General features: G+C 41.7%; 2 protein-coding genes across 2 annotated transcripts; one reads left to right on the top strand and one right to left on the bottom strand.

Moving 5' to 3' along the window:
* Positions 1-1,476: 1,476 nt before the first annotated feature.
* btg2 (B-cell translocation gene 2) lies at positions 1,477-4,545 on the bottom strand. The gene is made up of 2 exons (XM_080781483.1): positions 3,847-4,545; positions 1,477-3,006 (listed from the first exon to the last, which is right to left on the bottom strand). The coding sequence occupies exons 1-2, from the start codon at positions 4,010-4,012 to the stop codon at positions 2,657-2,659; spliced, it is 516 nt and encodes a 171-aa protein (XP_080637609.1). The 5' UTR covers positions 4,013-4,545; the 3' UTR covers positions 1,477-2,656.
* Positions 4,546-7,901: 3,356 nt separating this feature from the next.
* LOC308322538 (LETM1 domain-containing protein LETM2, mitochondrial-like) lies at positions 7,902-21,403 on the top strand. Its single transcript, XM_080773865.1, has 12 exons — positions 7,902-8,027; positions 11,400-11,469; positions 12,398-12,694; positions 14,084-14,246; positions 14,705-14,848; positions 15,081-15,221; positions 15,538-15,741; positions 17,050-17,169; positions 18,245-18,364; positions 18,675-18,779; positions 19,303-19,380; positions 19,529-21,403. The coding sequence occupies exons 2-12, from the start codon at positions 11,423-11,425 to the stop codon at positions 19,580-19,582; spliced, it is 1,473 nt and encodes a 490-aa protein (XP_080629991.1). The 5' UTR covers positions 7,902-8,027; positions 11,400-11,422; the 3' UTR covers positions 19,583-21,403.
* Positions 21,404-23,033: the final 1,630 nt, after the last annotated feature.

Genomic DNA, 23,033 nt, shown 5'->3' with positions numbered 1-23,033 from the left:
GTAGTTACTTTTAATCTGCTGGTTGGTTTGCTTTCAGTGAATCAACCCTATGATTTTATCCCAACTTCACTGCTGACCCCCCACTGCTGTCCTCCAAATGCCCCCCATTACAGGAGGAACCCCAGGGGCAGCCAGCAGGGCCTTTTTACACCTATTATTTTATACTTCAGTACCATGGTGTCGCTTGCCCACAGGGTTTGTTGATGCAAAAGTTACCCAAAACCTCTCAAGACAGATCCAAACAGAATATCTGCTGTTGGGCAGAAACCAACTATGTTGAAAATATTAAACTCTCAGGGAAAGAAAGCCTCATCAAAGTTAGCATTTAATATATATTGTCACTTGAATGACATTCTATTATCATCACTTTACCCAAATACAGCTAAAGTGGAGTTAGATGTTAGATATTTTGAGCCACTAATGTGGAGATTATTTTGTCCATCATTTAGAATTAATTAAGACAGTTTTAGGATCCAATGGCGTTAGGTTTAGTCATAAGCTATTTTTAATACTTTTCATGGGTCAAAATTGGAAAACCCACATGCAGACTGGGCTGATGTTCATACTATTGAGAGCTTTTATTTTCATTATTTTCATTTTATTTTTTACTTTGTCTTGTTATGACGTCCCTTGAATAACAGTGTGGTTTCCATGTGGATCTGAGTTAGCCTCGCATAGCCAGCCTTCAATTTGCCTTTGCAATGCATATTGCCACAAATATCCACGCAGTGATATTAGTATGGCTACGCGAGGCTAGATGTCGGTGACATCATTCATCTATGATAAGTGGTTCCCAAAGGGGTCATTGGGGGAGGAGGAGGGGGGTTCCAGCTAAATGATTGATAGCTAGGAACCAAATGGAGTTGTAGGGACATGTCAGTACTCAGTAACTGAGTGTACAAATGGAACGCTCTCAAAAGTGAAGGGGTCCATGGCTTAATGCATACCAAAGTGGGGTCCTTGACATGTCATAACTTTGCTCTGGTAGAACTTGTTAACCCAACATGTCACCCAACATTGAGGCTCAATGTACATTCTACACAACCTAAACCTGGCAGAAAGATCTACATTTACACTTCTGTGTATTTGAATTATCATGACAACACAATTATGCTTTGTAATATACATGCTGAATTGTGAACAGAAAAAATAAGCTTGAGTAAACATTCACACGACTGCCAACACTGTAGACTTGCATGTATTAAAAGGCAAGCGAAATACAATTTCACTATAGGATCTACTCAACTGTAAGGCTGTATCAGCATTCTTCCTAGTTAGGCATTGTGTCCTAAATGACCAAAGAGAGTTCAAGAGTTTGCAGGACTAATGTTCTTATAACACTGATAATAATTAAACCTTGACATTAAAGTATGCAAAGATTCTAGCATTAATATGAATGCAGGCATAGATCTCAATATCAAATTAAATTGATATTGAAATGTGATTGTGGGAAATCAAGTCAAGCAAAACATTCAATTCACTTTCAATTCATATTCAGTTTATTGTAACAAAAACTGTAAAAAATATAAACTGTACAAGTCTTTACAGAAACATTGCAAAAATGTACAATAAATGCATACTAACTCATTACAAAAATATACAATAAATGTATACCGAGCTTCAAACAGCTTACAAAACTAAAATGTTTTCAGTTCCTAGAAAGGTAAATGGACTGTTCAACAGGCCAGTTAAAATGCTACAAGGACTCAACACCCATCATATGATGGAGTATAAAGCCAGTATTTGAGACGATAGGCCAACAACACTGACCAACCCACCAACCACTTCAGACTTCAGTTAGAATATAAACCACCTTACCAGCCTCAACTGTGAAAACGGTTTGCTTTTAACATTGCTCAGCGAAATGAGCAGATCTTGTAGATCTGCTATTTTTGTTGAAATGTTCACCCTAGTGTTCATGTTGGAATTCAGATGGGAAAGTCCAAACCCGTGGGCATGTCCCATACAAAGTAGTACCCATACATCACACTGTAAAACCCTCAGTGCTCAGTTTATCAATTCAGAGTCACAAATGTGATCTTGGAAATGTACCTGAACAAAACCCCAGTTCTGACTGGTTTTCAAAAACATTCACATCTGCCAAAAAAAAAGCTGTATTTCTATCATGGCTATTATTGCACCTTGAGAACACCATTTTACACGGCCATGGCAGCTAGAGTTAGTGCTCAAGACGTTCACATTACAGGACTGGTTCTCAATGTGGACCAGGGGGTCCTCAGCTAAATGATGATAGCTAGGGACCAAATGGACCCTCATGGAACCTTGACTTGGGTCTGTAACCTTTTAAGTATAATAAGAATGGAACTAAATGTTCCCGTAAGGTCCATTTGGTTCCATTTGTACACTCAAGAGTTAAAATAATTACAATTTCTAAAAACGTGTTAATCAAATGGAGATCTGTGGCTTAATGCATATTAAAATGGGGGTCCATGAAATGTAAAAACGGTTGAGGCTACATGTCCAGAGCCACTGGCAGTGCAAAGTAAGCCTGTAAAACAGCCAAATGTCTGCAAAAGTCTTAAGTCTAGTGCCTGTCCCCAGTGCTACGTAATCAAACAGGAAGTAGGTAGGAGGTCAGAGGTCGTCAGCGGTGTCATGGTAGTGCAGTGCCATTAGCCCGTTGGCCCGGCTCACGTTAACTGGACACCGTCATCATCAGGTTCTTCGGGGGGCTATTGCGGCCACTCATCAGAAAGTGGTTCTTACAGTACGACAGGTCGGCCCGGAGGGCCGGTGGTGAAGGCGCCGGGCCGGTCTCGTACAACACGCAGATGGAGCCGTCCTCGCCAATGCGATAGGAGACCTCGTTAGGGTCCACCCACAGCGTGAGTTCCCGGGGTAAGAGGCTGAATAGCTCCTCAGCCGTGATTCCGATGTGGTGGGCGGCCCGACCGATCAGGGGGTCCATTTCGTGGTTGATGCGAATGCAGCGGTAGCCGGAACCCTTCTGGGGTACTTCTGGGAACCAGTGGTGCTGGTAGCGTTCTAAAAATATATATACAAACAAACAAAAACTATCAGCAAGTATTCCAAGTAGGCAACCAACTGCATTAGAATGAACACTTACAGAATGTCTCTAATTTATGCAAAACATTAAAGCTAGGTGACGGACCGTCACCAATCACAATTTGCATATGTTAAGGAGGGATGGAAAATGCAACATGGGGACTGGGGGGGGGGGCAATGTGTCCTTGAGGGGGTCCCATATAGACGGTGGGGGGTCCCCATCTAATGACAGGTATGATAGGTAGTTAATCTTCATCATTTCAAAAAAAATGGAACTACTGAACATAATGACAATCAAATTGGAGGTAATTTACATCAAATTGGTTTAAAGGGTGATCTGCCTACGTGCAAAATTACATTGCTGCAAAGTTGTTATTGAAATTTGGGCGTACTGTGTTGTGAGCTTGTAGATCAGTTTCAAATGGGGTTAAATGACATTTTGCCTCCAAGGACCCCCTGAACCCCGCATGATAACCAATGCTTTAGAAATAACATACCAGGCAGTAGGATACAAATGAATACCTAGGCCTACTTGTCTAGACAGACGGAAAGTTGATCAAATGAACATCTACGTGTCGATATCCTGTATATTCTCCAAGTAGGCTACTATAGATTCCGAGAACCAATATGGGTCCATACCCAGGGCCAAGACCCTGCCTTTATACAAAGAACATTATAGTTGGGTAAAAGCTAAGGGCCTTAGCCTTTACCAAGCGATACGGTGTCGTATCAAATGGGGGTCCATGGCCTTACGTCATTGGCATTAAAATAATCACTGCTACAAATTGAGCTTTTGGTGTCAGGGAACATTGTACCGACCTGAAAGTGAGTTCTGGAGACAGTCTTTGAAGACCTGCAGTTGGTTCTCGTTCAGACAACCTCTGGTCCTCAGCAGTCTGGACACGAAGCCTGCGGCCGCCGACACCTCCGGAGCCATCTGGGTCCTACAAGATCCGGACGACGATCCTCCATCACGGTGCTCCATCGTCTGTTCCGTTTATAGTTCCGATCCAAACGTAGAAAAGGCCGCTTTGAGACGTCAACGACGTGATTGTTTTTCAGGCCGAAAGGAGCTGCTTGCTTGGGTAGATCCAGTTCCAGCCGACGACGATTGAGACGTAATACCGGTAAATCAGTTGGATTTAAAAAGTCTAATTCTAAAGGAAACGGTCCTGCTTCTAAAATAAATTCGTATTTGGCTTGTGTTCCGTTCCGTACACAGTGTTGATGCGGGTCCGAATAAGAGCAGATGTGAGATGGTTGCCAGCCAGGCTGTTTATTTATAGGGCCTGAACGTCCTGTGGGCCGCAGGGGAGTTATTGTCTTCCCTTCCGTGAGCGACGGGCGATCGAGCCAATCCGCTTACTCCCTCTTTCATCACGCTGGTCCCGCCCCGTTCCGAGCACTTCCAAATATGGCAATTGACGTCAGCACTACTTGCTGCTATCGCCTAGGAACCCGTGACGTCAATGACCGAAACTGACTGCTAGTGCCTATCAATTGGGCTATAATGTTCTTGTCCCAACAATGGCCTGTAGCCTACTACATTGTATAACAAATCTTATTTTGATTTGATTATATAAAACGGTGAATAGGCTACTGATTATCAAATGATTCTATATTTTAACATATAAGACCTGCAGGTTTAGGTTTATAGTACCATTGTTTCAGGACACCAATCTACACTGTCTATAAACTGCTCAGTCTTCACTCTTATGTAGAAATGGAACCAAATCGACGAGTTACATACCCCTATAGTCTCGAGACTAGTCTCTCAAGTCTGTTGACTAAGGAAAAGCGCCCCCTTTCCTTTGTTTCCTTTGTTTTGCCAATGGGTACCTTAGAGTATACTCTAAGATGGGTACCCATTGCTCGAGACAGACTGTTGACTATGGAAGGGCGCTGTTTCTCCCTTTTTGCCGATTAATTCTCAGATTGACAGGGCCCCCGGTAGTCCCCGGACCTTAAGCCCCGGACCCATCTTTGAGAACCAGTGAACAGTAAATTAATATAACCAACATTTACATTTGAACTATATTTATCTACATTGGCTAAAGCCTTATATTGAACTCGTACTTTATATTTGTATAACACAATCCCAAAGCCATAAATACCTAAATATTTTGCGATGAATATTGGATACTGGATAATAATAATAATAATAATAATAATAATAATAATAATAATAATAATAATAATAGAAAACGGAAAATATTAAAATAGTTTAAGACTCGATCAAAGTGTATGTGAAGTTGAACTTCCCAGTTTGGCCAAGTTGGATGCCCCATAGCACTTAATTCGCAATACAACAGTGACACCTGGTGGTGGAGATGGAAAACACTATAAACCAAATAAAAATTTAAATGTAGGCTATAAAATATAAATAGAGTACTTCCCATCAAAGGTGTACAGATGAAACGTATGTCACAAATAAACAAACAAACAAAGCAGATTCATATAGGGAATAAACTAGGGAGTAAAACAAGAAAAAATTGAACAAATTAATTAATATAGTTGCTTCGCCAGCAAGGGCCAGGTGGAAAGTAATTACTAACAAAGTACATGTACTCAAGTACATTTGCAGATACTTTTACAGCTTTACTTGAGTGGAGTATTTTCACCTTTTCTATGTATAGTGTATACTTTTACTTCTACTCAACTATAATACATCTCAGAGGCAAATATTGGAAGAAAACATAATTATACTACCCAGTCCCATATCCACCCTCTGGACCCTCTGCCAACGGGTTTCTTTTGTTTAAAGAGGGACATTTGGTATATAGTTTTTTTTATTGGCCTAAAATAGTGTCTATATACTGTACTGTCTATATACATTAATGAATCCACTTGCTGACCGGCTGTCCGTATTGAGGAATTTTTTTTATAGGGGATATACTGTATGTGACCCTTAGAAGGCAAGATTTTCTAATTTTCATTATGCTTTATGTAGCTCCCTGGATCAGTAAACACAGGAAGGCAGTTCAAACTTTGCCCCAAAACACCCTGGACAACACCCCATGCTCTTCTGGCTCTCAAAGTGTGGATTGACCTCTGAGCTTTCCAATTCCATCAGAACTTCACACTCAATCTCCATTTTCCACCACAGTCTGGCCTACCTCACCCCCCTAGCACTCACCTCTTTCCTGACACCTTATTATACTCTACCCCCCTCTAGGGACTACAGTTGTATCACTTCTTGTTGTCTATTTTGATGGCTCATTATGCAGATGTATGTTGGTTACATCTACTGAATGTGAAGGTAGATCAAGGTAGGGGGATGCCATACTGTGTGTCGTAGGCTCAATGTCAGTTTGTTACCTCCCCCTTCATATTCAATAGATCCCGTGATCTTTTGTGGCCAGGTGTAATTTCTTGGGGTCTAGTAGGACTATAGTAAAATATAAAAAATAAATCACCATATTTTTTGGTAATAAAAATACATACAGTATTTAGCCCCTTCGATTAAATAGCTAAAATCGCTAAAACTAAAGAAAGCAGCAAATGAAAAAAAGAAGTAACACTCACTCATCTTCTACTTTCTCTAATAACAATCTAAAACAGTTGTCCTTTGGTGCAAAAGAGTATCAACGTATTTGTCAGGTTCAACCACATTTTTTATAGGATCCAAAAGGAAGCACGCACATTTCAGAAAACTCTACAGGTGCTGAACAAAAAAATACGTACAATGAGAAAGAAGGGTTGTCTTCACACCGTGTATCTGCTCCCAGGAAACTTTTATTAAATAAACAACGTTTCGACCCTTCCGGGTCTTCGTCAGAGCGGGTGGCATACTTAACGAAGACCCGGAAGGGTCAAAATGTTGTTTATTTGATTGGGAGCAGATACACGGTGTGCAGACAACCCTTCTTTCTCAACCACATTTTTCACAGGTAAATCCACATGGTGATGGTATGAGCAGTAACTACCACAGGTAGTTTATCAATGACAGGTGATGGCACCGGTGGTCAGGCCTGATTGATTCGTACAGTAGACTAGTAGGCCTACTGGTAGCTCTTGTAGTCTGTTGACCTGGGATCATTTATTCTGATCAGACACACATCCCCTAGTTAGCTAGTAGATCAGCACGATACAAAAACAGTGTTCACAAACTTGCATACCAGCAACTCCTCGGACTGATTTATTATTTGATTCATGCATACATTCCTTCAGTCATTTAATTTGACAAATTAAAATACCATACACAGACATGCATAATTGGTACCCTAGCCTAGTAAAGTCGCATTGCAGTCCTGCAGTCTTGGCTGCAGTGTGCAGAGGAGGCAGGAATAAGGTGTAGGCCTAGATCTGGCCTACTGTGTACTGTAGGTTGTAAAATGAGTGATGAAATGTAATATATCTTAATCAAAAATTAAAAATCATTGAGTGTGAGTCTCTCTGCTCTCTCAGTGCTCTAGTAGTTTAGGATTAAAGGATTATTGTTTGTTTGTAGAATATAATACCGGTAGATGCTTCATTGCTTCAGTTGGATGCAACGTGACACCCTCCTGTATCAAGGGCAGACCCCACTCTGAGGAGGACCACGCCTACTGCCATTTTGATTGGCCGAGAGAGCTGTCTGTCATCCTTTACGTCCACACGTTTGCTCGCCTCACGAGACGCGCCTCCATGCTCCATGCGCCATATAGGAGGAGGGCGGGTTCTAATTTATGATTCGTCCGTACGACGGTGTCACGCGCCAAAACACAGCAGCTCTACAAGTTCACAACGCGTTGCGTTCGCGACGCGTCGAGAGTTTGTAGATCTTAAAGTTCGGAGCTGGTAGATCGGCTGTCATCGGTGGCGTTCGGCTGTTTTCGAATATAGGCGTGGTCTGTAGTCTTTTCCTTCCGAGAAGTAGCGGTGTGACATTGTGCAGTGTACGTGCATGACAGTGAAGGACGTGGTGGAAATTTACCGGCCAAAGTGAATACTAAAATTGGCTTTTCATGACGAATAAAACGCAACAAGTTTAAAAACAACAACCCGACAACGTTTCTTAGGTAAGTTGTGTTCATGTATTTGAGCGGTTTGATTTAAATCGCTCCGTTTTCATATCAAAACGCCGGGTTGAATTGGGTTTTATGAAAGTTCACGGAGTTCGTCTTGAATTTATGTAATGGTTGATTGATTCCTATTTCCTCGTTCGTTACACAACGGGCGAAGTCGCGTTCGGTTGTGATTTAGTTGATTTTATTTATTTATGTATTATTGGTGGCATCAACAACAACAGGCACAGTGCATCGTGACAGGACGTTCACGTGTCCGTTTTATTATTCAGTATATTCACGTAGCATAAAGCTTACACGTGAGCCGATCTATCTCGTGGACCTGTCGCCAATGGTGTGCATCATCATGCCACCACCGGGGGCGCTGTTTATTTGGTGTGGAAAAATAAACATTATGATTTGATAATTGAAAGGGTAAGGCCCTTACCCTTTCAATTATCAAATCATAATGTTTAAGTGATAAGAATATCACTTACTTACAGTACAAGTACACCCTTACCGTAAGGGTGCACTTGTACTGTAAGTGATATTCTTTAAAAAAATTAGTGTTGGCTTCCCATAGTAATCCGATTCCGTGTGATGGCGGGTCTCCCCATCCATTCTGGTGTACATGAATTTACATCATGAGAGAGAACTTTGACAGAATTCTGCATATAAGTGATTAAACAAAGACATGGGCAGACATTTTGGAATTGGAACTTTCCTGACTGAAGATTGTGAAGGAATTGGTTTGACCCACCTGAAATTATATATATTTTGAGTTTATTGAAGAGATGATGGTGAGACCCCTGCTAATGAACAAACTTGATTTGCTCATTGCTTTAAATAAATAAATGAAAACTTTTTTAAAAGAATTGGCAAGAAGTGAAACTGATTACTGATGGAAGATGCACCAAGGGCAAAAACCTGTGGGGTTGGTGTGTGTCAGTGTGTGACACTGTGGTCGTGGATGAAAAATAAACAAATAGAATCCATGTGATGTGAGTGACTATTCTCACAGGCTGTGACGCTTTTAATTGATTTGACAGCTTCATCCCCAATGTTGCACAGAGATGCACCCAGTCGGTACAATCAACTGTCACTTGATGTTATCAATAACCACTTAATGAAGGTGGTTTAACGTGCACGTTCATGCACACGCATGTATACTGTATCTATTTTTTATCAGGATATGAGATAATTATTTTATTGCTAGGCAGGCACACGTGTTCTCATCGTGGTTCCCGGGGACCAGCAGGTGTCCAAATGGAACCGTTATGGGTCTATCTCTCAGAGTGCACAAATGGACTCTTGCAGGTCCATTTTTATTGCATTGTTTTGCTGACAGACACAAAGCTTGTAACGGGGACAATCCTGGACGTCTGGTCTTCACACTTAAGCCCTGGCCCTGCTTTTTCAAAAATGGTTAAAAATTACCTGCCTTATAATTATATAGGGACACAAGTCCTGTTGAAAGTGGTTAAAATAGTTAACAGCTGCAGGTAGTAAAGGACAAGAAGTGGGACACTGCCTTGCAGCCAAGTGTTGCTAGCACAGAGGGTGTGGTTTCACACTGTAGAACATTCTGTAATAATGACCTACAAGGAATCTGGACTCCAGCCAACAGACTAGTCTGCTTTTTTTAAATCAGTTTATGGATCCCATTCCCGGCCAATGACGGCATACAACAGAGCACTACACTGAGGTATTGTAAAATGGTAGTAAATTATAGATTGACATTTATAGAAATCTTTTCAATGGCGAATAAACTAAAGTAAACTTAATTCAGAAAACCAAAGTAATGGGTATCAAATAGAGCCTGACCGATACCAAATGTTTGATTCCTAGACCACATTACAGATGTTTTAACTGATATATTGTCAGAAAATGTAATGTAAGTTAAGTTTCCAAATCTATTCGAAAAACAAAAATGGATGTTTCTTTGCAAAATATATTATTATGTATTGTTCGTCAGAGCGTTCAGGTCACTGCTTCTCTTATTTGAATGATAGCCTAAACTTTTAATTTGTTTGCGGTAATTCATTTCTATCGCTTGCTGGATATTGATACTCTCCTAATTTGGGGATTTTAATGTGTTTTGTCACATTTATTAATCTGTACTCCTGAGTCCTGTTGCGATGCACAATCCATTGACAATAAATAAGATGTCTGTTTGTGTTATAGTTATACCTCTACTAGGTAGTTCTAGTAAAATGGCAGTTCCAGTTTCTAAAAGACAAGTGTACGGTAAATGAAAGATGATTTAAAAAAAAAAACACGGGTCACATATGTGAATTAATGACGGATTAATAAAAAACAGAGCAAATCATTCCTGAGTTTCCTCATTCTCAGGTCCTTAAGATATTGTGACCATGTATTGATTTATTAACTCATCTTTTTATTAACTCATCTTGTCATGGATCCACAATCTGGAACCTTCCGTTGGCCATCATAACAATTCAATTAAAGTACTCTATATCTTTAAAGTTGATCAAAGTCAGATCAAGGCAACAGCCATGTCTCTGCATACTAGAGCTAGACAGCCAAGTCTGCAACACATTGTACTTTTTTTGTATGAAAATGTGGAAAACAATCCCACGTGTCCCCTAGTGATAAAGTTAAGGGAGATAAACAAGGCAAAGGCACGTTCCCAGTTCCCACCCATCCGAGGGGGGACTTTGCTGCTTCAGTCGGTGTCACTCTGGCTTGCATGTTGTAAACAAACAAACAAAGCCAGGTCATCTCCCTGAGTCCCTGCTTCCTGCCCTTCACAAACAACAAATTGACACCAGCAGCCAAACAAGACAAATGTACCAGTGGTACCACCCACCTTGTACTTTTAATTTTCTGTACTGAACTATTGTATCGCCCCTGGGGGAGGGGTTCACAGTCACACAGCAGATGATTCATTCAGAGGTTAAGTGTCTTGCTCAGGGACACTTTAACACGTAGAAACCAGAAAAGCAGACAGACCTGTCTTACTTCTGCTGTATCATTCTGTTTTGTCTTGTTCTGAAGGTAGGCTACCGTAATTAACGTAATAAGACTTCGGAGGGGTGTCTTTTCTGTATTCTGCAAGCAGGCATTGCGGGTTAAGGGTTATGTGTCTTGCTCAGGGGCACTTTGAGCCAAGGGTCAAACCGGTGATCTACTGATAATAACCAGATAGCGTCTCTGCACACTCTGCTATTGCAGCCCAAAATAGATAAATTTAATTTACAGTACAATCTATAGTGTTAGAAGGATTATAACACTTTTTATATTATGTGATACTTTTTTTAAAGGTTTTGTGTTTATGTTTTGTAATGTCAACCATTACATCTACAATCAATCAGACTGACAACGCATACTCAAACTGATCTGTTATATGAATCTTTTCGCCTCCAGGACCTTTAGACCTGCTCCCCACCATGGCTGTGTTTGCATCCCAAGTCCTGGTAGCTGTAAGTCGTTCAAGGTAAAAGACTTCAGCCACAACAGTACACAGTAAAATCCAGTGTACAAACTATTTGCACAAGACTCAATGGTTGAATTAATATTCTTTGGTGTCCTGCATTTTGTTTTATAATTACATTTTGGGTCATGGGTGGGATGGCGGACTTGGAAGTATTAGAATTTTACACTGACTAGGTGCTGGTATGGTGTTGGGGAAATTCTTCTGAAGCGTTCTACTCCCAAATAAGTGCTAATGAGTGCTAACATCATGTACAGTACTGGCTACACTGTAGCACTTTATTAGCTATGGCCAAATTGGCCATGCATATTTACTAGTTGCGAACGCAGTGAGCACTTACTATGAGACCTAGCAGAGCATGTCTGTGTGTCTGTCTGTCCGTAATAAATGATGGGTGACATTTGGTGTTATTATCTGAAATGTACATGTTTTAGTTTCGGTATGCAATGAATTATAATTATAGGGTTTAATGATTGTTTAACTTTTTTGTCGTTTGTTCTCCTAGTTTATTGGTTGAACTCTCATGAATGATGCTTGACATGTGGTGTCGTTAGCTGAACTAATGCTAAGGGCCGATTCATACTCCTATTTTACCGCTGTTTCGGCGCTGTAGTGCCGAAATGATTTCGGCTCGTCAGAAATTTTCAGTAGCACAGAAGAGTCGACTTTAGGACGGTACCCGCCCCCCCGAACCTCAAATGACGTCACATTGTAGGCTCTACAGAGCCGAACCGACTTTTATTCGGCTCTAAAATAGGAGTATGAATCGGCCCTAACACTTGTTGCACGCCTGTGTCACGCACTGAAATCTCTGTGTGAATACACGTGTGTGTATATATATATATACGTATATATCACATATCGGCAAATTTTGGTGCATAACAAAGTATAACACGGCTTTAATGCTGTTTTTGTTTGTTTTTTCTCACAGGGGGTCACATTTGATCTCCAGACACCAGCACCATGCACGTCTCATGTCCGTGTCTCAAAGTGGTCCACTGTCTGAGACTGTCACACCCGCACAGCACCGTAGAGCAGTTAACTGGACCGCACCACCGTCACAGAACCACAGACGTCAAGTGTTTGGACCTACCACTACAGAGGCTCATCGGCATCATCTAGGCTGCGCTCCAATGCGCTTCTTCCACCGGTCATATGACAGGCTGGACGAGGCCAAGCCCACCCCCCCACAGACCGAAGCATCGGCCAGCAGCGGTGCCGTTGACAGGTAGGCCTGTGACAATTATCACAACAAAACCGTTATAGGTGAAGGCACGCTCTACTAAGTCAAGTTACTTATTACTACCAGTAGGTAGTCTAGGTACTATAGGATTTGTACACTGTGAGGTGTCTGACCGAAACGACGGTCCGTCCTCAAAGGTTCCTTCGGAAACTGAATCCATGTCCTGAGTCCTGACAATGGCCACGTTTACATGAGGACTTTTAACCCCCTTTAATTCTGAATAAAAGTTAAATCCTATTAAACGTTGTCATGTAAACACCTACAAAAACTTAAATCCGAATGAAAATGCTCGATGCGATTTAAAAACCATTCCGAGAAAGAAAAAACACTCATTCGGATTTAAGTTCATTCTGGTTTTTCCAAGGCACTCCAACTCCAAGGCGCTCATATCAAGGCCCGCCGAGGAGCTTGCACATAGAGCGCGTTATTTCGTGTATTTTGCAGATCAATTTTCAAACATATTCCAAGTTGCAACCAAAACATCATGAAACATAACGGCTTTGCAGTTTAATTGCATTGATGAGCAGCTGTAATCAATCTATAGTATTAAACACCAAATCTATTCTCTGGTAGCCTACTTTTCCCGGAATAGCCTATATTATGCCATAATGATGCGGCGATGGTGTATCGTGCAGATAAGCTATGCATTATATGCTTTATGCGATGTAGGCCTACAAGACCATAGATGGGACACTTTGTCAGCCTGTAGATCAGCGCTTACTTACACAATGTACGTGCATTGTGCAAAGACAAATCACAAATAAACCCAATAGCCTTGTGAGGCGCACAGCGAAAAGTTGATAAATGCGATGTCCCCCCCTGTTTACTGCTCCGTGTGTGTGTGTGTGTGTGTTCAACAGTCTCTCTCTTCTCTCTCTCTCTCTCTCTCTCTCAAAAATAATGATCACATCTCCTTGTAAAAACTCATTCGGAATGACCATTTCCCATGTAAACTCGCAGCAAAAAAAATACTTCAGAAGTATTTTCTTCTGTGGCCAATGACAAATTGACAATGCTAATGCAGAAAAGAATAAATATTACACCCACAGTATCCTCTAGTCTAAACTGTAGTTACTGTGGGCAGGGTTTGAATGGCAACCTTTGCAACCAAAACAAAGAATTAAAACATGAATAATCGATCCCCAAAAAGGTTTATTGGAATTTTTGATTATTATGACTCATCCATAATTACAATTAATTGTATCTATTTCATGAAATAGAAATGGCTTGATAACTGGTCATTTTAGGTTAAATAAGTTAATGTCCGGATTATTAACTAAGCCGCGGAATCAAGGATTGTTGTCTGCTGAATTAGGAATGTTCGCCGTGGAATCGATTCCTGTGGGGACTAAACAATACATTCCTTGTTGCCAGGCTGTTGGTGGGGGCCAGGAAGCCTTTGAGTAAGAGGATTGTGGAGGAGCTACAGCATTACTACAATGGCTTCAGACTGCTGGCTATAGACACGAACATTGCATCCAGCATGGTCTGGATGTTACTGCACGGACACAACCTCACCAGGAGAGAGCGTAGACGAGTAAGTAACATTTTATTTATTACATGCTATTTATTTTGGCAACCATAGAAATATGCACGTAGATACCTCATTGGAGCTGTGCAAGATCGTGACATATTGGTGCGGTCTATTGAAGCAGGGGGACTCTACACAATAAAATGCATAACTCACTGAACTGTCAACCGATCTTAATGCATGTTTGTTTTAACAAATGTCAGACGTGTAGTTTTATGAGGCAGCATTTTAACCGGAAACGCACGTGACCCCTTCACATGTTTTTCCGGTTCAAATCTGCGGCTTAGCCAATCAAATTAATTTAAATAAAAACGGCGAACGTGGTGTAATGCCACCCTCTGAAGACTGGGACTGGAGTTGTGCAAATAGCCTTTTGACCCCGTCTGTTTGGTCAGAGTTAAAGTAAGAGTCATTTGGACGTGAACAGTAATGCCTTAATGTCATTGTATTTTTTGTGTCTCCAGTTGTTAAGGACCTGTGCAGATCTGTTCCGTCTGGTTCCCTTCACGGTCTTCATCATCGTTCCCTTCATGGAGTTCCTCCTGCCCGTCTTCCTCAAACTCTTCCCTGAAATGCTGCCGTCCACCTTTGAGACAGAGTCCAAGAAGGTACGTTGATCGCCAGGGGTCTGTACTTGGCTCCCTCCTTTTTTCCCCTCTACAGCAAAAGAATCGTCGATCTACACGCTCGCTATGCGCCGCAATGCGATGTGAGCTCGTAAATGGTCTATTTTGGCAGTATATTTGGTTTGTTTGGCATTCTGGCTGTATTTTTAAATCATAAATTAGGATCAGAATCTGAAATGAAACACTGGATTTGTATTTGTCTTTGCATGGTCAGGAGGAGAAGCAGAAGAAAGGTCTGGCTGCTAAGCTGGAGCTGGCCAAGTTCCTCCAGGAGACCATCACTGAGATGGCCAGTAGGAACAAGGCCCTGGCGGTGGGAGACGAGACCCACCGCTTCTCCAGCTACGTCCAGAAGGTCAGTCTGCACCCGACTGTCTGCATATGAACACACACTACACCCAAAAAACAAACTAACCAAACCAAAAACCTTATTTACCGAAAGTTACTTGTCTTTATGTCTCTCCCTGCTATTTGGATGACTTGAGCCTAATTTATACACTTGTATTCATACAACGGTGTCGCTTGCTGATGCAAATACAGTTCTTATTTAATTGTGTAATCATACCGAAATTGCTAATAGATTTTCAAAAGACTTGAGTGTCCCAATATCATCAGGTACAGGGCAGATATGAGTCCCACACATGTACAACTGTATGTGTGTCATGTTCCAGATGCGTCACACAGGGGAGCAGCCTTCCACCCGTGACATTGTGCAGTTCTCCAAGCTGTTTGAAGATGAGCTGACTCTGGAGCATCTGGAGCGCAGCCAGCTGGTGGCGCTGTGTAAGCTGCTGGAGCTGCAGCCCATAGGAACCAACAACCTGCTGCGCTTCCAACTGCTCATGAAGCTCAGGAGCATAAAGGCTGACGATGAGGTGAGCTGCAGCAACACGTGTGAGCTTGTAGATCCTGTGTTTTTGACACGGGACAACTTGGCTGTACAACAGCCAGATGACCAGAGATCTCTTCCTCCTAATGTTAACGTCTGGTGACATCTAAATTTAATGAGTGAGCTATAACGTCACTGAACCAAGGGAGTCTACCAACGCGCCTGGAACGGCTGGTCTGGTGCATCACAGGAACAAGGACACTTAATGCAGAAGGCGGAGAGGACACTGGAGCAGTACGGACATTTTAAGCCTTTTTATTAGGTGCTAGTATACAAAACGACTAACGTGAGTTTGTTACGCTGGGTTTCTCCGAATTTGTATTCAATGTATCGTTATATGGAGATCTCTGGTCGTCTGGCTCCGCAAGTCTGCTTTTTGTTAAAAAAAACCCAGCAGTGATACAGGTGAATGAATGTTCTTGTCAACATAATGTAATGTTTGAGTGTTCCATAAGCAGTCGGCTGTTTACTTTCACTGTGCTGGTACATAGTGTATCTCCTATGTGCACATAAACGTTGAGATGCACTTGTAAAGAACCTCACTTCCCAGAGGCTCTGTTTTCATTTAAAAGGTTTTGCTTTGGTAGACTAGACTTAACAATTACGCACAATATTCTTACTCTTGATTTATACTTCCTTGTGTCTGTGTCGTTCGTAAATAGCAGCTCAACAAGCTCACAATGTAATGCATCGTGATAAATTGTGAGCTTGTAAATCGGCTATTGCTGTCGCGTGTATCCATTATAAATCATTAACATTCATGTCTGCAGACGTAACCAAGAGGTAGAAAATAACTAGGTGTTCTTTCTTGACTTGACTTGATACGGCACAGTTATATAACTGTGTGTAGTGTGTGTACTTGTAATACTATACGTCGGAGGGACAAATGTCCCCACAAGACCCAAGAGTAGTAGAATTTCAGATATAGACATTGTGAGGATCATTTTCCTGGACCTCTCAAAATAAATGGTTGTGTTAATGGTCATCAATGTTTAGAGTTAGGCTTACTTTTATAAGTTATGGTTAGGATTCGGCATTTAGGGGTTAGGGTTAGAATTATGCCTGATTTACACTAGTTGTGTCGCACCGTCAAAAAGCCGTTCTACGACTGACATAGAAACATAGCTTTTTCAGAAAACTGTCAGGATTTAGAAGACATTTTTAGAATCTGTTCTCAGGTCAAAATGGGTTATGGTTTGTAATAAATAATGATATATGATATTCATTAAATTGCCATCCTAAGATATTGGATGTCCTCACAAGTATACTAATGCAAATGTGTGTGTTTCTCTAGATGATCGCTAAGGAGGGCGTGTCTGCACTGAGCGTGTCGGAGCTGCAGGCAGCGTGCCACAGCAGAGGAATGAGGTCACTGGGTCTGACAAACCAGCAGCTCCATGAGCAACTACATCAGGTACCGTACCATGTCTACGTTTGTCTTGTTTTTCAACCCTCCTCAACCCCTTGAATCCATCCTTTCTTTTACAAAGATTCTTCTCATTTAGCTGAGACTGCTGTGTTTCTCCAAAGAGCGGGTTTAGCCAGATCTTGATACTCAATCTTTCACCCACGTGTCCGCCACTCACATAATTTCCTTGTGCCGTAGCCCTGCATCTTTGTGAGGAGGAGAGGTGAGGACAGAGAAATCACTTGGGTTCGCTTTAAGGAATGCGAACAGTCCTCGCTCAGTCAACTTAATTAAGGTCACATTCCCACCTAATACTTCGGTAGACTCGATGCATATGGGCGGAGAAATTGGGATTCTTGCATATTTAATTTGCTGCGGTTTGCCTTCACACTGTCATCCGCAGCAATTGGAAACGCAGCAGGGGGACCTTTATCAATGTCTTCCATTCATAAACTAGCCTACACAGTGAAATCTATGGTGATAAAATTATACTCATAACATGCATGTGTCGTGCCGTCTGGGACTGGAACCCCCCCCCCCCCCTCGCTCTCACTATACGCATGCAGCCACACACTGTTCTTTTGGGCATGGAGGCACAGCACTGAGTGCACTGATATAACAGACAGCAGCGCAAAATGTTTACAAGTTTATCAAGATGAAAGTCGGACAGATCGGTGAGATCCAATCAGGGCGTGCGCAAATCTCAGCCAACAACACACCCCTATAGACCAGAAACTTAACACGTTAGCTCAGGCTAATACCTGCCAAACGAAGTGCACTTTCTGAAAATGCGCAGCAGGATTCGTTTTAATCGCAGCAAAGCTCTCTGGTGTGAATGTGACCTTAGAAATGACAGCAGTTACTTATGATGTGTCACACAGATGGATCACTGGACCACTCTGGTGCCTCTCTCTTCTCCAAAAGCAAATTAACATTTGTGATGCAATTTCCGAGTCACACTGGAGGACGTACTGTGGAAGGCGTGGAGGCAGAAATGTGAATACTGGGATTTTATTGTCTTTTAGTGTGTTCCTGGGTTTTTTGGTTGTCCGATAATCAATGAACCCTTGTATCTTTGCAGTGGTTGGATCTCCACCTGACAGAGAAGGTTCCTCCATCTCTGCTGCTGCTGTCTCGTGCCATGTACCTGACTGAACTCAAACCCAAGACACCCATCATCCCTGCTGTGCCCAAACTAGAGGTATACACGATTCCACTATATTTCTGTATGTATACTGTATATATGGAGCCTGACTGATACATCAGTTTGTCCTTATTTGACTTTTCCGGCGACATTGCAGTCTGCAACATGCAGCCGATGTGTCCCGATTTGAATCACTTTGAGCCCTAGTTTGGCAATGGGGCTACGCAATTGTAGGTGGAAGTTTCTAACATTCTCCGACATGTTCCAAAATACCAGATTTACAAGATCACAACTCGTCATACAGCTTAAAAAAACAGATGTTTGATGTTTTGGACCCGGTTTAATGTTTTCCACTGCTGTTTTGCAGAGCGTTACCGTGGTTCCTAAGGAGGATGAAACTCCAGTGAAAGACGAGTCGTTTTCAGCCTCACAAGTCATGGTGGACCCTGCCCTGGTCCTCATGGACAGAAAGGTAGCACAACTCATCCTCGTAGAGGCTTCTTACTACTTTATGTAGGCCTCCATCTCAAACCTAATTTATTAGGGATGTCAAACTCAAATACACAGTGGGCCAAAATAAAGAAATTGGTACAAGTCGAGGACCGGACTGTGTTTCACCACACAGGCCATTTTTGGGGAGAGGGGTAGCTGAAAGTTGACCACAAGTGATACTTTCACTGCTGATCAATAGTGAAGAAAATACGTGACGATACGTGACAATGCTCTCGCAGTGCATTGTGGGACTTGTAGTATTATGTTGGTCCGTGCAATATACCAGAGGGCCAGTTTTAATACTAATTAAATATCATCCCGCGGGCCAAAGATAATTAATTCACGGGCCTGATTTGGCCCCCGGGCCTTGAGTTTGACATATACAGTATGCTCTATAGTATAGAGGTGTCGCTTGCCAAGCGATGCAGTCGTGTGATGAACTATTCACAAGGCTTTATTCAAACTTGGACCGTGTGAAACTGTTCAACTTGCTTGTTTTGTAGATGGAGCACATATTGGACCCGGCTAGGATTCTGGAAGTCTCACAGGACATGCCATCCATGGAAGCCCAGCTGATCCATGTACGTTTCTATCACCTGCTCTTGCTTGTCACTTTCAATGGTGCACAGAAATCGCACTCGACTTCAATATCTTATTCAAGGTTTCCTTTCTAAATCCAAACTAACATTTTTGTTTTGTTTTGTCCTTATCTTTCTCCTCTCCCTCTAGGCCAAAGGTGCAGAATTGGCCCAACAAGCTCAGATGGCAGCTAAAGGAATGTGAAGTCTATAGTGATTTTCAGCTCATTGCGAGACCTGTGCAGGGGACCGGTTTACCATGCCAAATGTCCCCTAAATCCTGATCCAACATCACTGGAGCTGAGCTGTTCCACGTCAACGGTAACTCCATTCTTCACATAGGCTTCTTTTCATCCTGGAAGATCTGCTGCTTCAAGAACATACCAGAACCAAAGGTTCTTGTTTGGGAAGAGAACTTCACTGGGGGGGAATTTTGCACTGTAACATATATACATTTGTAAATAGGATGTACAGACCAGTCCTGCTATTGCTACTGGCATTACCTCATATGTACTGTAACAGATTACTGTTGGCTTCAGTGTGTTATGTACTGTATGTAAACAGACTGCATATAGAAGTGCCTTTTTATTTACACAGTTCATGTTGAGCTAGTGTTCTTTGCGGGTTTCCACCTACAAAGTATTTGTTTAGCAGAGGTTACTTGGACATTTACATGTCCGTAGAATGATTATTTAAAGACCTGAAGCATTGGTCTGATTATTTGGAATCAGACAAGTGAATCATAAATCTTGATCATTCTAAGGAGTGCAATTTAACGACCTGTCACTTGAACAAGTGCTGCTAAAGGGAGTTGCTGTATTTTTCAGCCAGTGTATAAAGATTTCTATTGCAGTCGATATAATTTATTTATTTTTTGTAAATGAAAACATCTGGGGTAAAAACAAAAGAAAGGCAAGCCTTACTCCCAAGCCACTATGTCTTGATCCCTGGTATTAAATTAAATAGTTGAGAACTAGTATTGATTGGTCAAGAGAACTTAACAAATGCTCTTCAGAACTATATCTGTAATGATTGTGGAGCACATCAACCCTAGCATCCCTACTCTGGACAAAAGTAGCAGATGTATCGGCTCACAAGACAAAGAAAATCATTTTGCTATGTTTGGCAAAGAGATTTGGTGTAAATGAAAAAAAAAAGTCAAAATCTTTTGAAAGCTCTACAAGCTCACAACTCATCACATTGTGAGATTTGTGACGAGTTGTGAGCTTGCAGATCTGCTATTTTCAAATGGCCAAAGTCTAAAATAGGCATAACGTGGTTTAAACGATTGTGATGCCTACTATATCGAACTTTTTTCCCCACCCGGACCCCACTTTGACACCAACTGGTCTAAACCATACTATTTATATATAGGATTTTCATAAATCATTGAATGGTGTGATTTGTAAGATGGAGGCTTTTCTCCCTGTCCTCTTAACCAACATAAATATAATGACAAAATGTTCCTTTTGCCAGTGTCCTCTGCTGCTTGGATACAGAGCAGTTTGTTATAAAATAGCCAATCCACAAGCGTCAACTTGCAATCCGTTTCTAAAGCCGAAAAATGAAATGGGTCTTGCTGGGGACCCCATGGAACTGCCTTAAGGACCCCTGGGGGTCCCGACTCCCTAGACCCCACTTTGAGAACCACTGACTTAAAAGTCATCCTGTATTATATGTTTTAGAAACATGCTGATTATTTCAATACGGCATGTAGTTCCCTGAAGTCTTTTGATATTGAGCCCAATCTCACAACAATGACAATTATCTGATTTGTGTAAATATAACCCTACTGACTTTATGGAATTGCATTGCACCCAACAACCTGACATAAATATAAAATTGCAGCATTCCTGCTGCTCTGCCCATGGAAATACTACTGTCCAAAATCCAAATGAAATATACTGTGAGGGTATTTATTATGAATTACTTTTTGTAATATGGTTCACGCATCTGTAAAGAAAAGTAGCATTCTGCTCATTTCTAGCTCTGTGCTGGAGTAAAATAAATTGGTTATCCCGTCAAATTGTGCTGGCCTGTGTTTTTTTTATATTTTCCCATCACTCGATTTCATAATACACCACAAGTAAAAAACATGATTTTAAAAGCTATTTTTAACACATTGGTGTATCTATGAGGGCTGCTGTAACACTTAATTTAATCTCGGGATGAATGAAGTACTTGCAATACAGTACCAGTGAATCATAAATCTTGATCTTTCTAAGGAAAGGAGTGCAATTTAACAACCTGTCACTTGAACAAGTGCTGCTTAAAGAGATTCACAGTGGATTGAAGACAAGGTCCTCCATGTTCAATTCATCAGAACATTTAAAGACATACAGATATACACTTCTATGCAACAAAAAAAAAATCATATACACTTGTATGTACAGTAGGCTATAGAAAAATGGGACTGGCTGCTAACTTAGTTTACAGGAGCCAGTTTCGAATTGTGTGCTCTGAGAGCTTTTTTTTAAATTGGCTTTTCTGCCTTTATTGATAAATACAAGTGGAGATTGACAGGAAAGAGGGAGAGAGACGGTGTGAGACATGAGGCAAAGGTCAAAGAGGGAGAGAGACGGTGTGAGACATGAGGCAAAGGTCAAAGTGGGAGAGAGATGGTGTGAGACATGAGGCAAAGGTCGGCATGAACAGAGAGACAGTGTGAGACATGAGGCAAAGGTCAAAGAGGGAGAGAGACGGTGTGAGACATGAGGCAAAGGTCAAAGAGGGAGAGAGACAGTGTGAGACATGAGGCAAAGGTCAAAGAGGGAGAGAGACGGTGTGAGACATGAGGCAAAGGTCGGCATGAACAGAGAGACGGTGTGAGACATGAGGCAAAGGTCGGCATGAACAGAGAGACGGTGTGAGACATGAGGCAAAGGTCGGGCATGAACAGAGAGACTGTGTGAGACATGAGGCAAAGGTCGGCATGAACAGGACTCCAACACGGGGCGCGCTGTCAGGCTAGAGCATACTATGTGGCCCAAGTGACCCAAGTGAGTCATTACCGAGTGTCTCCCAGTGAGTCATTACCGAGTGTCTCTCCCAGGACCCTTAGTGAGTCATTACCGAGTGTCTCTCCCAGGACAGTACAATTCTAATTCTGTCAAGGTGGGATCTCTGTCGCGTACCTGCTCTACCTGTAAAGTGTCTTGAGACAACTCGTTGTGACTTAGTTGACACTAATAAAATAAAATTGAATTGAAGAGATGGGTCAACAGAAAGAAAACCGTCTTGTTGGACACTGCTTCTAACCTTTCACCCCTGTTTTATCCTAAGTGGATACTGTATATCAATAGTTATGGATTGCTTTATCCTTGTGAATACATTTTGGTTAACAGAGTTAACCAGAGAGATAAATGGGCTTGAGAAGACAAGGCAGTGATCCGAGCACTCAAAAGGTTAACCCTTTGAGTGTTTTGTTCGCCTCCTTGTCTTTAGTATTTCAGTCCCTTAGGCTTAGTGAGTTCCTCGGACACCCGAACTTGACTATCTAGAGGAAGTAAAAGTCGTAACAAGGTTTCTGTAGGTGAACCTGCGGAAGGATCATTACCGTCACGGAATGTCCAATCCATCCCAAATTTGAATCACATGTCCGGGGTGGTTTAATCAACCAAGTTCTAAAAGCAATTCCATTTTCATCCATAGGGGGC

This window comes from Protomyctophum bolini (assembly GCF_963924005.1).
Source record: "Protomyctophum bolini genome assembly, chromosome: 2".
NCBI classification, from domain to species: domain Eukaryota; kingdom Metazoa; phylum Chordata; class Actinopteri; order Myctophiformes; family Myctophidae; genus Protomyctophum; species Protomyctophum bolini.
Note: the sequence above shows the minus strand (reverse complement) of the source record. Positions and strands in the feature narration are given on the sequence as shown.

Bases quoted from the DNA above. Each gene is read 5' to 3' on its own strand.
- LOC308322538 (XM_080773865.1), top strand. From the start codon at position 11,423: ATGGCTGTGTTTGCATCCCAAGTCCTGGTAGCTGTAAGTCGTTCAAG. The intron at 12,695-14,083 runs GTAGGCCTGTGA...CCTTGTTGCCAG, and splicing joins AGCAGCGGTGCCGTTGACAG to GCTGTTGGTGGGGGCCAGGA. The intron at 18,780-19,302 runs GTAGCACAACTC...CTTGTTTTGTAG, and splicing joins TGGTCCTCATGGACAGAAAG to ATGGAGCACATATTGGACCC.
- btg2 (XM_080781483.1), bottom strand. From the start codon at position 4,012: ATGGAGCACCGTGATGGAGGATCGTCGTCCGGATCTTGTAGGACCCAG. The intron at 3,007-3,846 runs GTCGGTACAATG...ATATATTTTTAG, and splicing joins TCTCCAGAACTCACTTTCAG to AACGCTACCAGCACCACTGG.